The sequence below is a fragment of the Leptidea sinapis genome, chromosome 42 (assembly GCF_905404315.1).
Source record: "Leptidea sinapis chromosome 42, ilLepSina1.1, whole genome shotgun sequence".
NCBI classification, from domain to species: domain Eukaryota; kingdom Metazoa; phylum Arthropoda; class Insecta; order Lepidoptera; family Pieridae; genus Leptidea; species Leptidea sinapis.
Window position 1 is genome coordinate 7,736,422 of NC_066306.1, and position 17,172 is coordinate 7,753,593.

The 17,172-nt window shown below is 36.6% G+C and overlaps 1 protein-coding gene across 2 annotated transcripts; it reads left to right on the forward strand.

Moving 5' to 3' along the window:
- Positions 1-1,211: 1,211 nt before the first annotated feature.
- Positions 1,212-8,594, forward strand: LOC126976889 (allergen Tha p 1-like). Of its 2 annotated transcripts, none has more exons than XM_050825527.1 (3): positions 1,212-1,236; positions 2,255-2,463; positions 8,384-8,594. In XM_050825527.1, the coding sequence occupies exons 2-3, from the start codon at positions 2,274-2,276 to the stop codon at positions 8,572-8,574; spliced, it is 381 nt and encodes a 126-aa protein (XP_050681484.1). In that variant the 5' UTR covers positions 1,212-1,236; positions 2,255-2,273; the 3' UTR covers positions 8,575-8,594. The 2 variants fall into 2 exon arrangements, with proteins under 2 accessions (XP_050681484.1, XP_050681483.1); XM_050825526.1 differs by lacking the exons at positions 1,212-1,236; positions 2,255-2,463 and adding exons at positions 6,305-6,327; positions 7,167-7,354.
- The last annotated feature ends 8,578 nt before the right edge of the window (positions 8,595-17,172 follow it).

Here is a 17,172-nt window from a genome sequence, read left to right on the forward strand (position 1 = left end):
GATGCCATTTGGTCCCATAAAATTTTACATAGCCCAGTAGTTTTCATTTTATGAACATATTTTGTAAAAATTTTTGTTTACCTCGATGATTTTATAGTTTTTTGTGTTCGGCTTTTTTAGGAGTTTTCATTTAGGTTGATAATATATTATAATTATTAACTGACGAAAAAATACGTTTAAAAAAACCGAGTTCAAAAACTGAAAATTATCAAATAACGATATAAGTCGATGTCGGTTGCGGATTTTTTTATTTCATTACCTACCAAGCTGATAAGTGAAGTGATATGCTGTAGGTTTAATGAACAACAAATTAAATAAATAATATTATATTGTTGTCGTTATCCGAGAGACAGTAAGAAATTTTAGCATGTAATTTTTTTATAACGTTACAAAACATTATTATTACGGCAAACCAAAAATCAGGAAGATTAGTTCGGATTGCTAACATGACTTGAGATCGTAATGATAAAAAAATTAAGAATAGAAAGCTAGCGAAAAACTTAAGTACATGCACAAATTTTAAAAACAAAAATAAAAATTTGTACAATATATTTTTAGTTTAATTTATAAATCAAGTAAATTTAATTTCTGTCAGTTTAATTAATATCTATCTGTACACTTAAATATATTAAAATCTTAAGCATACCGTAGCTGTACAATAAATAATTTAAAACGAGAACTTTTCATTGTTTGTTGGTTTTCCTGTGCGTGCACATTAATCTCAAAAACAGCTGAGCAGGTGTATATTTAGTGTTTTATATTCCAATCCGCTCAAAAACAAGTTTCCTCCTTTTCTCCTATTTATTCCCTTTAATTTAAAAAAGGAAGACATCTGTGTATTTGTTTCCCAATTTTATATAATTTAAAATATTAGCCTGTTATATAATCTGACGACATACCAATTTTGATCAAGACCGTACTAGTCGATCTTGAGTTAAGGAGATACAGACACTCAGTCATAAAACGTATACTTATCACAAAAAATGACGTAATATCAGATAGAGACAAGAGATACGACATACGACTCGAGTTTGACCGCCTGTTTTTCACATTATGACGACAACGATAAGCTTCTCATCATCGCGAAAGCGTCATCAGGTGAGACCCGCAGGCACCAACCACACTCCTAATTATCATACAAGTTTTTGTTGACACTTGAACAAATATAAAAAGGACCAAATACTGTAAAGCTGTTACTAGTTGTTGGTTGAAGATCATTGCTGCAACATCTCTCAGGTATTTTCATATCTTAATATTGATACAAGCTTTTAAGTTTGGTACATGGAAATTAGATATTTGAAGCTAATTTGGAAACTTTGGAACAAATATTTTCTTGTTTAATGTTTTAAAAGTTTTCGAACTTTTATATCTAATTATATATTCTAACCGGCTTTTAAGTTTTTAGTTAATATTCGTTATTTGATAGTTACTCTGAAACGTACCCACGTTTTAAGCTTTTACTTTTACTGTACCAAGTTTATATCGTTTAATAATTTAAAATTTTTACGATTTTCATATCATCTTAGTCAAACGAGCTTTTAATTTTTTTTCTATGAAAATTCGATATTTGATACTGACTTAAAATCGTTAGGTATAGTTATTTTATTGTTTTAAAACTTTTAGGATATTCATATATAATTGTATCATATCAGGTTTTATTTTTTTATTTTTGAATGTTAGATATTTGACATTAAGTTGAAAAAGGTGGTTTAATAATTTTATTGTTTGATGTCTCAAAAAGTTTGGATTTAATATTTAAATGAATCAAACAAGATTTTACAAATCAATATTGAATAGTTTATCTTAAATGTTAGTATAAATATTATATGTTTGTTTTTTTTTTAATTTTAGGATTTTATATCTAATAGAATTAAGCAAGATTTTATAAATCAATATTATATAGTTAATCTTATAACGTTAGTTTAAATATTATATGATTGATTTTTAAAATTTTTAGGATTTTCATGTTATCTAATTGTATTAAACCACCTTTAGGTAATTTCTTTATCAATAAATATTCAAAAGTTTATTGTTTCATGTTTTAAAATTTTTAGGATTTTTATATCTTATTATATCAAACAAGATTTAAGAAATCAATATTTGGTAAATGATCTTAAAATGTTGTTATAAATAGGTCTCTTCTCTCTCTCCCGCAAAAAAAGTAATTAAATTTCAACTGATGCTGCTTCATTTTTAACTTAATTGAAACTGTTCATCCTGTAAAATAATTTAACTAATAATTAATATTTTTCAGTTGTCAAATAAGTTTCAAGATGAAGAGCTTAGCAGTTGTTTGCCTCTTGGCTTTGTTTGTGTTCGCGGCCGCTCGCCCCGACGTCTACACCGACAAGTACGACAACGTGGACCTCGACGAGATCCTGGAGAACAAGCGTCTGTTCACTCCTTACGTCAAGTGTATCCTGGACCAAGGGAAATGCTCACCGGACGGCAAGGAACTTAAATGTAAGTTACACTTACAAACTCAAACTTAATAAATATTATCTTTTAATGAAATATTAAGAGATAATCGATTGATGTTTATTAAGGAAACTCAGCAGCAAAGCAGCACTTTGATAAACATAATATTAGTAAATATCTCAGAATTTCAACTTTTTCGGTTTCATAACATTAAGAAATGTTTTGCATCAAACTTTTTTATATGCAGAAATAAAAATAAATGGTATTAAGTAATTTAATACTATGTGCCTTGTAAATCAAATTTAAAAGCACTGCTGTAAAACTAAATCGCTTATCGTTTTAAAACATGTTTTTAATAAAGGTTTTTGTAACATGTAATAAAAGTTATGAAACTCGTTATCTAAATAACCATAACAAAAGTGTATACCTATTTATATCTTATAATAAAACATATACGTTTCTATTTATAGTAGGTAGTAGGTGCAGCCTTGAGCACACAAAACATAGCAAAACCTTAAAAGTTTATTTGTTTTTTTTTTATCGAAATAGATAATATGAAACCTTTTCTAGCATTTGCTTTATATCCTAAAGTCAGATTTTTGATTAGAGCTTTTATTAATGTTTGGATTAGAGTTTTTTTTAATTAGAATTTTTCAAGATCAGCATATCTATTTTCTCGTGGAAAAATTATAAATGCCTTTCCAAATTTTGAGACTTATGCTAGATTTAATAAACTATTATTTGATCTTTATTTCCAGCTCACATCAAGGAGGCACTTGAACAAAACTGCGGCAAATGTACAGACAAACAGAAGACTGGAACACGTCGTGTGATCGGACACCTCATCAACAACGAGTCGGAGTACTGGAACCAGCTTAAGGCTAAATACGATCCCAAGAACCAATTCTCTGTCAGATACGAACAGGAGCTCAGAACTATTAAGGCTGCTTAAGACAATAGTCAAGAGCATACGCTGTACTGTGATTTACTAAATAATACAAATCTTCCTAAATGTTAATTGGATTAAATTATATTTTTTTGTAGAATATAACGGTTTTTTATTTATATTTATATATATATGGAACAATGCATTAAAAAGCGTAGATACATGTGGAAATCTTATTCCCGTATCTAGGTCAGACTTAAAATGGCAACTGTTTTAAATTACATTGGGTATAGATTGTTTTTCTTTTATATTTGATATACTGACACGTTTAAGATTAAAATTATATGTAGACATCACTTCAGCCGAAAGACGTCTACTGTTGGTCGTTCAGTCCTGCGCTGCCCCTCATCCAACCTAATACTGCGATCTGGACCAGAAAATCGGTCCATCTTGTGAGGGGCTTACTAACACTACGTCTTCCATTACGTCGTTATTCGAGGATTTTACTGCCCCGACGGACATCTTGTGCTTCGAGCTATGTGCCCTGCTCACTACCTACTACTTTAGTTTCGGTGTCATCCACGCTATTCTTATTCAATCTCACAGGGAGACTCCGAGCATAGCCCTCTCCATTGCCTTCTAAGCGACCATGAGCATTCTAAAAAGGACCACAATAGTAGCAAGATATATTTTCTCGTGTTCTGTTATTTCGCATTCATCAAGGAATTTATATGCATTATAAAAGATTCATATTAAAGGCATCCGCTTGAATGTTGCTATGGAACATCGAGTCCATCTAAGTTGAATTGTGAATGACGTCACTGCGCCAAATGTCAACCGTCGTCCACCAAATTTGACAACCCTTTATGCTTATAGAGTAAAAATCAAGTCCATTAAAATTGAATGATATTTTGTATTGGGATTTAGATTAACCGGATCGTTTATACCCTAATGGGCCCGCCACACTATACTCCTTGCGCTGCCGCAATGTCGCCGTCTCTGCCCACACACTACTCTACTCGCGAAATTATTCGCGACGCTTGGCACCGTCGTTCGCTTGTTCCTTTGACTCGAGCTCAAAAAACCAACAAAATAGGGAGCGGTGGGCACAACGATCAACATGACATCCGGCATGTTGCCACACTACGCTTCTATCTCCATGCTTCGCTTCTTCCAATGCTACTCGTCGAGTGTGTGGCAGGCCCCTAAAATCATGTTTCAATTTCATCATAATATCTATAAACAAAAAATCATTCGCACTTTCTCGCTCACTTCTAACCGCCTGTTTGTTTACAAGCTGCGAACTCAAACATACTATACTCACATTTACTCATTAAGCCCCCATATAATAAATAAAAAAGCCTTTTATTCAACCTTAAAAAATAATCTGTTTACAAATTTATAAGTGTTATACATGCATTTTAATAAAAAAAATGACATATATTTATAGAAACATAATAAAGTTAAAAATTAAAATTCACAATAATATAAATTAATCGATTTTGATTCGTAATATTTATTCGTTAATCTTAAAATTTAATAATGGTTTAATCCTAAAATATAATTTTATAAAATATATGCATGTTAGTTTATCATTATTGTTTTTTATTTTTTATAGGATCTCTCAACGAGTAAAGGCCTCCTCCAGATTTTACCAAGTCTTCCAGTCTAGAGCCGTTTTTTTTCAGTGTATTCCACATGTTTCTTTGATTTAATTTCATCCCAGATTTCTAAAGGTCTACCTCTCTTTCCTTTCCCAACTGGACCACGCCATTCAGTTGCAGTCTTTGTCCATCTTTTATCCGGGAATCGAATAACATGACCTCCCCATTTTCACTTTAACTTCATAGCATGTTTTAATGCATCAGTAGCTTTCGTTTTTTTTAGCCAAAAAAGACCAAGAATGCTCCGTTCCATTGCTCTCTGAGCAATTTGGATTTTATTTTTTGTATATTTGTTGAATATCCAGGTTTGGCTAGCATAAGTAAGGCAAGGTAACAAACATGAATCTATTATTTTTGTTTTTAAGCTGCGACCTAAATCTCATTTAAGTTTGTGTTTATAGGCCCAGAATTTTACACCACATACATTATGAAAGATTGTAGATGTATGTCGTTCTTCTACAGCGCGGTTTTCAAGGAATTTTCTATCACTTATAACCAAATTATGCCATGTGATTTTTTAGGCGGCGTTTCCAGGAACAAATAATATAAATACATACATAATTACTTTCAAAAACAGTGTTTAAGCCTTCCGTAATTCTTCTGTTGTTGCCGGAGAATGTGGGTGACGGTGATCACTTTATTTCAGATCGCTTGTTTGTCGTACTCTTCCATAAATAAAAGTTAATGAAGTAACTTTGTGATTAGTTTTATTAAAAACATCTTGAGTCTCAGAATAACGGGTGCATTGATTCATTATCGGATTCGTTTTCACTTGAAAAGCACTGCGGTTTTCACCTCAGTCTGAACGAAGCTCCAACAAACAACGGGTTCGTGTCCATACGATACACGCCGAGAAATCATAAAAAGATCTAAACAAATTAAAGTATAGTCTGCGTCACGTCAGGTATTCAAGTGAAGTGTAAAAATTTCCTTGATTACAACGAAATTCCCACCACATTGAATATAAATGAGCTTGATTTATTAAGCTTTTGTTTATGTGTCATTCTCGGAAACAGTGAAACCAGTTCTGCAGAACATGGTACAATATGGTAAGATAATTATTTGTCATATCGCCTGGTCTATATAAATGTAATGCACTGTCAACAACATTCATTCTGCATCAAGACATCAGCTGATTTATAAGTGTTTTACATAATATATTATTACTATAAATCACGTAAGTCAACTATTTACTTAGTTGTCTAACGCCTGTAGTTAATGTAATAGCTATATTTTATCATTTACAAGTAACGATTGAGACGCTTTTAATTGAACTTTAACGTTAATTATAACTTAATTTTAAAGTTATTTCGTTAATTTAACGTTATTTACTTATTAACACCGACAGTCAATGAAAAGGTGTGTGCGTGTTATAATTACCCGCCATTTACGTTAAGTTTTTGATTTATTAGCTATTTTTTGTTTTTTTCTCGCAAGCACAATTTACTATAAATCGTTTATGTGTAACAAGTGAAATGTAATATATTATACTAAGAAATAAAAAAGAAAACTTTGCGTTGCGACTTCACAGATAAGTTGGTATTACTGTCAACCTCAATTTTTTCGACGTTTTAAAAGCTACCACAGTCCTTTAGACGTAAAAATGATCTAAGCTCCCAACATTCAATATTAATTTTCAATTTTTGAATAGCGATACCTGCGTCAACAGAGTTATTACCGTCTGGAAAATAGTCTGAGCTACTCTCAAGTCGTGTCTTAAGTAGTTTTACTTCTATATTTCCAATATTTGCTTTGCTGAGTTGCGTCTGTGTTACACATTTAAATAAAACACTTTTTAAATGATAAAAACGTAATTATTACTGTGTTTTCAAATAAGTTTTTGCGTAAAGTTACATTTTTATTATTATTTAGCTAACCTCGAAACTTTTACTCAAAAACTAATGTAAAAACACAGTTAAAAAATTATACGCATTTTAATCATTTAAAAAGTTTAAATCCTTTAAAAACCGTTAAAGACTTTAAAGTTAAATTTATTGCACTGTATTCCACATTGTTATAAAAAAAACACCCCACTGAGCATCTTGCGCTCGTTCTCCTCAGATCTGAGGCAGTCTGTTTTGAATGGGTGTCAGTTGACGTTCAATAAGTGATTTTGAATTCTAGTTTGAAAAAAAATATATTTGAATTGTATATTTTACGCTAAATTCGTGATGTTATATTTAATTTGTGTATTTCAGGATGAGATCGGTCTATTTTCTAGTGGCGTGTGTGTTTGTTTTTGTAAATGCTCGGCCAGAAACATATACAGACAAGTTTGACGGCATCGATCTGAACGAGGTCTTAAGCAACCGTCGCTTACTGGTTCCGTACGTCCACTGCGCTTTGGAAAAAGGAAAATGCTCGCCGGAAGCGAAGGAACTGAAATGTAAGTGAACTACACTTGACTTGTTATTATTAACTGACACTAACGCCATTGGTGTTTGTAAGTAAGTATTCGAGAATGAAAACATAAACCTGGTGGCTTTTGATAGACCCTGACCACTATAATGCAGTGCCGCCTAGGATTTTTGAGATTAGTAAGACGTTGACCTGGTGGGTTTTGATAGGCCATGACCACTAGAATGCAGTGCCGCGCAGGATTTTGTATGACCCCAAAATTCTGAGCATCATTCTTTCCATCGGATGCCGGCTATATACTAGATTCCAAAGTGGCGATATTTGTCACCGTGAATCAGTAATGCGCAAGCATTATTGTATTTTGGTTTGAAGGCCGTCTTAACTTGTCTTGCAGGAATATTTGAGGGACGGTAATTACTTAACATCAGATGACCCGTTCACTCGCTTTTTGTTATGGAAGACGAACCACAGGAGTGTTACTGGCCTTTAAGAAAAGTGTACGGTTTTTTTTGAAGACACCCATGTTGTATCGCCCCGGAAACACCGCACTGGAAGCTCACTCCATGGCTTGGTTGTACGGGGAAGAAAGTTCCTTGAAAACCGCACTGTGGAGGAATAACACACCAGATGGTGGGCTGATGTCCTAATTTATGGCGCGTCGTGCGCGATGGTGGAATTCGGGGGCAGGAAAAGGTGAAACAGCTCTTTGAAACACTCCCCGTGATAAATGCGGTAGAAGAAACACAATGAAGCGTCTCTTCGCAGCGCCAGTGATCTAGCCGTTCACAGGGTCTTCGCTTACTGAAAAATCTATCAATCTCTTCTCATCAAAAGAATTTAACTCAAAATATCTTAATCGATCAAGTTCCACAATTTTGCAGATAACTCCAGATATAACAAGTTCTATTCTATATATTAAAAAGTTTTTAAAATTCAATTTCTTATTGTCAACCTTGTGATAAACATCTAGCTACAATAATTATATTATTTAAAGTAATGACTCAAGTTTCCTGTTAATATAATTTGCATACGGCCTTAAAATCCTTTCCCTTTCCAGCTCATATCAAGGAAGCTCTTGAGAACTACTGCGCCAAATGTACCGAGAAACAGAAACAAGGAACAAGAACAGTCATTCGACACCTTATTAAGAATGAATCTGACTTCTGGCAAGAGTTGGTGAATAAATATGATCCTGCTAAGAAATATGTTAGTAAATATGAGAACGAACTGAAAACTATTACTGTTTAGGCAATATATATTTATGTAGATGCTGTTTGTTTTTCTTAAATTCAACCGTCTTTATTGAGATGATTTTTTTTTTTATGATAAGAAGGGACGAGACGAGCAGGACGTTCAGCTGATGGTAATCGACCATTTCATGCAATGCCACTCAAGATTCTTTTAAAAACTCAAAAATTTTGAGCGGCACTTCAATTGCGCTCGTCAGCTTGAGACATAATATGTTAAGTCTCATTTCCTCAGTTTTAATATCTACAGCGCCCTTCAGACCGAAACACAATAATGCTTACACATTACTGCTACACGGCAGAAATAGGCGCCGTTGTGGTACCCATTGTGTGGTGATGCCCCAGAATGCAGTTGTCAAGGATCTTTACACCACGTGTGAATAGTACTACATATTAAGTTGACCTAAAAGTAACTTTATAAAAAAAATATCGATCTGTTTTTTTATGAAAAAGAGAACATGTCTAAAAAAAATTATTCTCGTTTTAAATGTCCTTCAGTAGGTACCTACATTGACACGGTTAATGTGGTTGCAATTATTGGCAGTTCCCCAATGGAAAGTGTCTTCTATTTATATTAAAAACATTCGAAAAACAATCAAAAATACTGATTGCACAGCAAATAGTTACGTCAAAATATTTAAATGTTAGCAACGATTTTTAAATGTTGAGTTTTTCTATATTGTAACCTTAACCATTAGGCCATTACCATAACTTCCGTATTTTAAGGCTTTTCCGAGGGTCACAGTGCGGGATTATATATAGCAAGTTTGGGACTAATTTGGGACTCTGCCTCTCCGGCGTTGCGGTAAGGGCAGCCACTCCGTGCCTCGGGCTTTTATAAAACACTCTAGGGGTAGGACAGCCAAGTACCACGTGGAAGTTGTGGTCCACTGATTAGCTTCTATGAAAGTAGTAATTAAAAATGGTTGTTGTAATAGAAATGAAACCCTTACGAACCGCAAATTCGGGATGCGAATTTCTAATGCCAACCCAAACTGTGAAATTAGTATATTTGATATGAATTGATGGGATACATTCTTTGATGTGCACTTAAAATATCCTTTTTGTAATATTATCTTCAAATTCATATATTTTTATTCAAAATGTGTATGTATTCATCATCATATGCCTCAGACCTGAGAATAACGGGCTAATGAAACTCAGCGCATTTTACGTTTTGCGCGTATTACGTTTCTTAATAAAATTTCTTTTCAATTAATATGAGATATAAAGAATGGTCGCTCCATTCCCAATCTGTGGTATTATAAGAATTATAATCTAAATCATAAGATTAAGAAAGAAATTTATGTTAAAGTAACTAAAAAAACGTTTATTTGACATTTTTTTTTTGAATTTCGAAACACTTTTGTTTTGTACATTTTCTATGATCATGTCTAAGTCTGAAAGACATCCTAAGTTGGCCATAACAAGTTTATGTTTGTTTCCGATGTTCACATTATGATCATCACAATTTCTAGCAAATTCGCTAATGTGCTAGTGAACATACATAACATTATGAACAAACATACTAACACTATCAAGAATAATATATTGAGATGCAACAGTTTAAATGTTTCCTATTTATAATATTAGAAGGGTTTAAGAGTAAAATTATTAATCTTATTATTCATGTTTTTATAAAAGGTGAGATAAAAGATGCATCCTGCTGCTTCATAAGAATATACCTTAATATGTCCTTTAATTGTCAATTTTTTTAAAGTCAAGTAGCCAATCCTTCAATATGGGGGCATTTATTTTAATTTGGAATCAAGCAAGAAAGATGCCATTATATAGCAGATACCCTTGGTTTTACCAACTCTACGCTTAACACAATATTCGCATGTACGGTTTTGATATTTGGCGCGGTAAATTTTATATATTTAGTTATATAACTAATTAACAATAGGTAGGTTATTGGCTTTAAGCCACTGGGTATCTAAGTTTGTTACTAGTGACGCAAAGTGGAAATCGGCCAGTGATATTTTTAAAAGATCGCTAATACTAGATTATTATACACAAATTTCAAATTCGCACTTAGAAATATTTCAAATATAAAGAGATTAACGGAGATATTGAGGTATTATCATTCTCTGTTTTTTGTAGTAGGTACCAGATCTTAAACTAAGTTAAAAACTATGGGTTGTAATGTGTTTTTATATCGGAAATAATATTATTAATTACAAAATGGGACGTCCTAATCTAACGCACGAACTAAGGGTTCAACTAAGAAAGACTTTAAATAATAGGTACGCCTTAAAGAAAAAAAATAGCAAACATTTTTTACATAAACTTTGCTCTCAATATTTTTAGGCGCATTACTTTAACATTTCAATGAAGTATATAATCATCATATCAATGTCATATGTCAACAGGAATAACGATTCCCAGTCAATAGAAAGTACAGTATAGATTTGTTTGTCTTGATTTGATTGTGTAGATTGATTCTGAATCGCATTGTTAAGTTCTTCGGACACGTCTCCCGGCGCGAGAGTGAGTGCATTGAGTGCCTTGTCATGCAGGGCAAAGTGGAGGGCACCAGAGGGCAGGGACGGTCGCCTATGCGATGGACTGACAAAATTAAGTCTCCATTGAATGAGTGCACCCGACTGTCGGCCAGCAAGGAAAAGTAGCGAATTATCGTGGGGCGAATCACATCTGCCCCAAAAGATGTGATATCTTTGATAATCGAGATGACCACGACCGCTCTGCCAAGAGTATCACGAAGAAGAAGAACAAGATTAGAAGCTGGCTTTATAGCTTCAAAAGACCGCAGATGTAAGTACCTAACTTATGATAATTTCGACTTGGTATTTCCATGTGTAACTTAAAAAATGTGAATTACCAACGAAGTAATCTTATATCTTATGTTAAAGGGCCACTTTTTAGTGTTCCGCAACAAAAGAGTCAACGTCGGGCACCCTATTACCAAGACCTGTCCGTTTGTTTGTCTGTATTTCATAAGCTGCAATTAATGAAATCTTGTAAGAAAGTGTATTTGTATTTGTATTTGTAGTGTATTGGTATTAATAACAGTAACAGTATTAACAGCCTCTATAACCATGAATAGTCCACTTAGTGGGTGAATAACGTTTTGCAGTGGGAGGCTCCTTTGCTAGAGGGCTCCTCAGCTAGTTGAATATCACAGCGGCGCCTTTTTTTTTTTTATGGAATAGGAGGACAAACGAGCGTACGGGTCACCTGTTGTTAAGTGATCACCGCCGCCCACAATCTCTTGCAACACCAGAGGAATCCCAGGAGCGTTGCCGGCCTTAAAGGAAGATGTACGCGCTTTTTTTGAAGGTACCCATGTCGTATCGTCCCGGCAACACCGCACAAGGAAGCTCATTCCACAGCTTTGTAGTACGTGGAAGAAAGCTCCTTGAAAACCGCACTGTGGAGGACCGCCACACATCCAGATTTTGCCAATTTGGCTTTGCCTTCCAGATGACCACGAAATTGGCAATCGCTCGAGATTTCGAGACCCAGTATTCCGATACTAGGCGAGGCTTTGAGGGAAGTGTTGTCGAAGAGCGGTGATACGACAAATGGGGTTTTTTTAGTGGTAAACGCGCAAACTTGAGTCTTCTGGGGGTTAAATTGGACTAGGTTCAATTTTCCCCATTTCAAGACCTTCTCGAGAGAGGACTCGATAGAAGACACAAGTTTCTCCCGGCACTGGTCGACGATTTCCCGAGAGAGACCTGCATGGCCAGTGTATACGGCATCACCAGAGCTGTCGTCTGCATAGCAATGAATGTTGGAGGTGTCCAACATATCATTGATATGCAGAAGAAACAGCGTGGGGGACAGCACACAGCCTTGGGGCACTCCAGCATACACGGGCTTCGGGTTCGAGCAATATCCGTCGACAACGACCTGTATGCTGCGCCCAGTGAGGAAGCTAGAGGTCCACTTGAACAAGCTCTCGGGAAGCCCAAATGATGGAAGTTTGGAGAGGAGCGCCTTGTGCCATACACGATCAAAGGCCTTCGCTATATCTAGGCTAACTGCCAGGCCTTCCCCCTTGCTTTCAATAGCCGTAGCTCATCTATGTGTCAGGTATACCAGAAGATCACCTGCCGACCGACCATGGCGAAACCCGTATTGTCGATCTGATATACTAAGAGCTGACGGCTAATTATGCTCTCCAAAATCATGGAGGGAGGTAATAGCAATAGGCCTGTAGTCTGCCGGATCCTCTCCTTTTTTTGGATCGGATGGACAAGGGCTGACTTCCATGAGTCAGGGACTACGCCTTTAGAATAAAAGTGCCGGAATAAACGCGTTAGCACCGGCGTCAACTCAGGGGCAGACGTTCTTAGCACGATTGGAGAAATGCCATCCGGCCCACTCGACTTCCTGACGTCCAACGAAAACAGAGCTCGCCTAACAGTTTTCTGTCTGAACTGTACTTCAGGCATAGAGCTCTGACACCGCGGGATAGTCGGCGGTGTTTTTACGTTGTCGTCAAGAGTCGAGTTGGAGGCGAAAAGAGTGCACAAGAGATCGGCTTTCTCTTTTGCCGTATGGGCCAGGGTGTCATTCCTCATGTGCAACGGCGGCATGGACGGCTGGCTGAAGTTACCAAGAGCAGCTATCGACAACGACCAGAACTTGCGTGTTCCGGTCGGGTAACTGGAAAGCTGCTCGCCGATTTTGACGACGTGTTTTGACTTTGCACGGGCGATTTGCCGCTTAAAAAATCTGGAGGCACGGTTGTATTTCCTCTAAAGAACTGTGCAGTTCGGATCCTTTGCGCCCAGCGCCGCAACCCAAGCTCGATACGCCTGTTTTTTGCAGATGCTACTTTAACTGACGCATCGAACCAGGGCTGTGATCTGCCACCGATGGGTACTACAGAGTTTGGTATAAAAATATCCATAGCCTGTAGTATCACATCGGCTACTGCAATGGCGCAGGCACTAGGATCATCCGAAGGGAAACAAACCCTGCCCCAAGGGTAGGATGCAAAAAAGGAACGCATCCTATCCCAATCTGCTGACTTGTAGTGCCGAACGCGGCGGATCGCTGGTGGTCTGCGACGTTGGCGTCGGATAGGCACTACACTCCTGACCAGGCAATGGTCGGACGTTCCGAGAGGGGCGTCGACAAAGACCTGGTAACCATCGGGATGTGTAGTCAGCAGAAGATCCAATAAGGACGGCATGTAGCTATCCAGATCCGGGAGCCGCGTTGGCGACTCGACCAATTGGGACAGACCAAACGCCAATGCAAAATTATGCACAGATCGCCCTGCGTAGTCTGTGGTACGTGATCCAAGCCATTCGGCATTGTGCCCGTTGAAATCACCCAAGACTACAATTTCAGCGGAGGGGATCTGTGCAAGCACGTCGTCAATTGCCGCTTGAACGCAGCCCATGAGATGATCGGTTTCTGCGTTAGCACTATGGGACCTGTAGACACACGCATAGATGCGGATGCGGTCCTCTAAATCTACGCGGAGCCAGAGAGTGGGCAGGTCCCTACCCACAAAATTGCCGAGACGGCGACAGCAGATATCCTCCCTAACGTACACACATACCCCGGCATGAGGCAAAAAATTGTGCTCAATTTTGTACCCGGGGTACGTTAAATATGACGTATCGCTAGGTCGAGATATCTGCGTCTCCGTAAGGAAACACAAGGCCGGCTGCGCCGTCTCAAGGTGGTGGTGGACGGCGTTTAAATTGGAGTGAATTCCCCTGATATTGCAAAAGTCCACGTTGAGTGTGGAGCGGGGTGCCGTGGTGTTACTGCCTCGTTTGTCCTTAGTCATGCGCGGTTCTGTGCCCTCCCCAGAATACGAAGGGCAGCCCGAGCTAGAGTGCTCGGGGAGGGATTCTCCGACTCTGGTAGAGCCGGTACCCTCCTGGGGTACTATCTCTTTAGGGACCGCTTTCATAATCTTTGTTGGGGATGGGGGGGGGAATGGCCTCCGGTCCTCGACACTAACCTATGCGAAACATAGCGGCACTAGGCCGCTACTCCACGCCGGTATTCTGTGTGAGTGTGGTAATTAACCCGGACGAGCCTGGCCCGATTGTGCTGACGTCAAAAGACGGCAGCGTGACTCTCCCACTTCTAAAAAGCCCTTATTCGCCTCTTACGACACCCATGGGCCTGGGACTCCCCTATTCTTTTTACGCCCCGGGAAAAGTACAGGGCGCCTTTTTGTTGAGTGAGTTAAATGAGCAGCCCATGAGACAATTCGTCTCTGTATTTCATCTATGGGACTTGTTAAGACTTATACACACGCGTAGATGCGGAAGCGATCTGCAATATCACCGAGTCATATAGTAGACAGGTATTCTCAAATTTTCCGAAACCGCGTCAGCAAATATCCTCCATATCCAGCACAGATACTAAATATGAGGCAAAAAAGTGTCTGTGTACTTATGTACGCACGCAATAAGTATCTTCTTTGGTGGTTGGTGGTGGTTGACGGCTTTTCTCAACAAAATAAAAATCCTTAAAAAAACTTGTTCCTCGTGCTGTTTTACGTTTGAATCTTTCTACAAACACAATATTGTAAAAAAGAAGGTTTTGATTACAACCATGAAAAAATTATTTCTCCTCCTCCTCGCGTCGTATTCCTCATTGTTGAGGGTCGTGATTTCTCTGAGGATTCAACGTTTTGAAATTATTCGCCATCTGTGCCTGTCCTTGGCTGCCAATGTACGTAGCCAAAGATAGACACAGACGCACTCGTCATGAAGTCAGACCATCATATAGGGCTGCGACCTCTGGGATTTCGTCTGAAATATTATTATACCGCATAATTTCGAATAACGTTTATAAAAATATCATTAAATTATTTTATAGAATTCGAAATAATCTGTTTCAAAATCAAGCACCACGGCCGTACCATCCTTTTCTCGAAGCAGTTTTTTAGAGCCGTTTTAGATTACTTCGTTGTGGATAAAATTAGATGTCTAAATTTAATCTTTTATTTTAGCCTGGCCATCGCACTAGACAATCTAATTACATACAATATGTATTACTTGTGAGATACTTACAAAATATACACTATGATTTCGTTGGATGGCTAAGTTAATCTTTTCAATATTTATATGGTCACTGTAAGATGTTGTTATGTTAGGTAATTATGTATTACATAACTAGCTCACTAAGATAGAAGGACCCTTAGGTAGGGACTAAATAAATTGACAGACTTGTTATTAAAATATGGATCTCACAACTTCTTATGGTAGAAGAACTAATTTGCGAGATTTGGTTTTTTTACAAGTTATGTTTTTGATGTTTTTTTTTTATTGTTCAATCTATACATGTTGAAATTTATTTAATTCTCATCCAATTGTTGCAGTTCAGTAGACATATGAGTTACAAACAAAAATAGCTTTTATATTTCTACATAAATAGAGCACTGCAATAAGTTCTTTTACGCGAAGGATAATGAGAAAACACGCAAACAAGGAATTTTATGACAATTTTATGGTGAAAATGTAACATTTAGAGCTATGAACACTGCTTTTACCTGTTACACATACCCTATCTTATTTGAAACTTGCCAATGCTTGCTGTTGTTTATACTAAACACTCCAGAGCTATTATTAACTACCATTTTTTTTTACAATAAAACACGATGTTTCTCGGTATGACGCATTTGTTTAGTACGAAACTCGGAAGAGGTATTCTTATAACTTGTACTTTTATTTTGAAAGTACATTTATTAGCATTAGTAATCAATTACAAAGATTGTAAGCAATTAATGTTTGCGCCTTACTTTTTGACAAAAGTAAAGTAAGAAAGTATTCGCTCGCAAAATATGATCAGGCGTTACATTTTTCATGCCTTGCATCATTCACACAGTACTGTACTTCAATTAGCGCGCGTGTGATATAATTACCTCTCACCTATCTGTATCAGGCAGTAGTATACTGTTAATTCTGTTTTGATGTAAAAAATAATAATAATGGGAAATAAGACTAGGCGGAAACATACAAAATCAGTGAAGTTGTCAAGAAAACGTAAATCAGTCCTTGCAGGCGATGTAAAAAGACGACTCCAGGAAATGCGTGATAGCATTCAACATGTGCATAACTACCTATGTGTATTAACAGAATATTATAATTGACATTAAGATTTAACTATAATGATATTTAAATTATTATTAATTTAATTAATTTAATTTTTAAGTTTTTTTCAATTCTAATTTTCTCATTATAGTTTGTAATACGCACGACTCGCCATAAATTAGGATATCATCCCTACCATCTGGATGTATGGTGGTTCTCCACAGTGCGGTTTTGAAGGAGCTTTCTTCTACGTACTACAAAACTGTGGAATGAACTACCTTGTGTGTTGTTTCCTACGATATGACATGGGATAATATGACCTTAAAAAAAAGCTCGTACACTTTTTTAAAAGGCTGGCAACACTCTTCTGATTCTCTGGTGTTGAAAGAGAATTTGGCCAGCGGTGATCACTTAACATCAGATGACCCGTACGCTCGTTTTTCTACATCTTCTAAAAAAATAAAATAATTATAGAATGCTGGTTGTTGATGTAGATTTAAATCATGCTTATCGTAAAATTGTATTGTCATAGGAATTTTATTTCCTTCAACAAGAGTTTAAAA

Bases quoted from the DNA above. Each gene is read 5' to 3' on its own strand.
- LOC126976889 (XM_050825526.1), top strand. The intron at 7,355-8,383 runs GTAAGTGAACTA...TTCCCTTTCCAG, and splicing joins GGAAGCGAAGGAACTGAAAT to CTCATATCAAGGAAGCTCTT.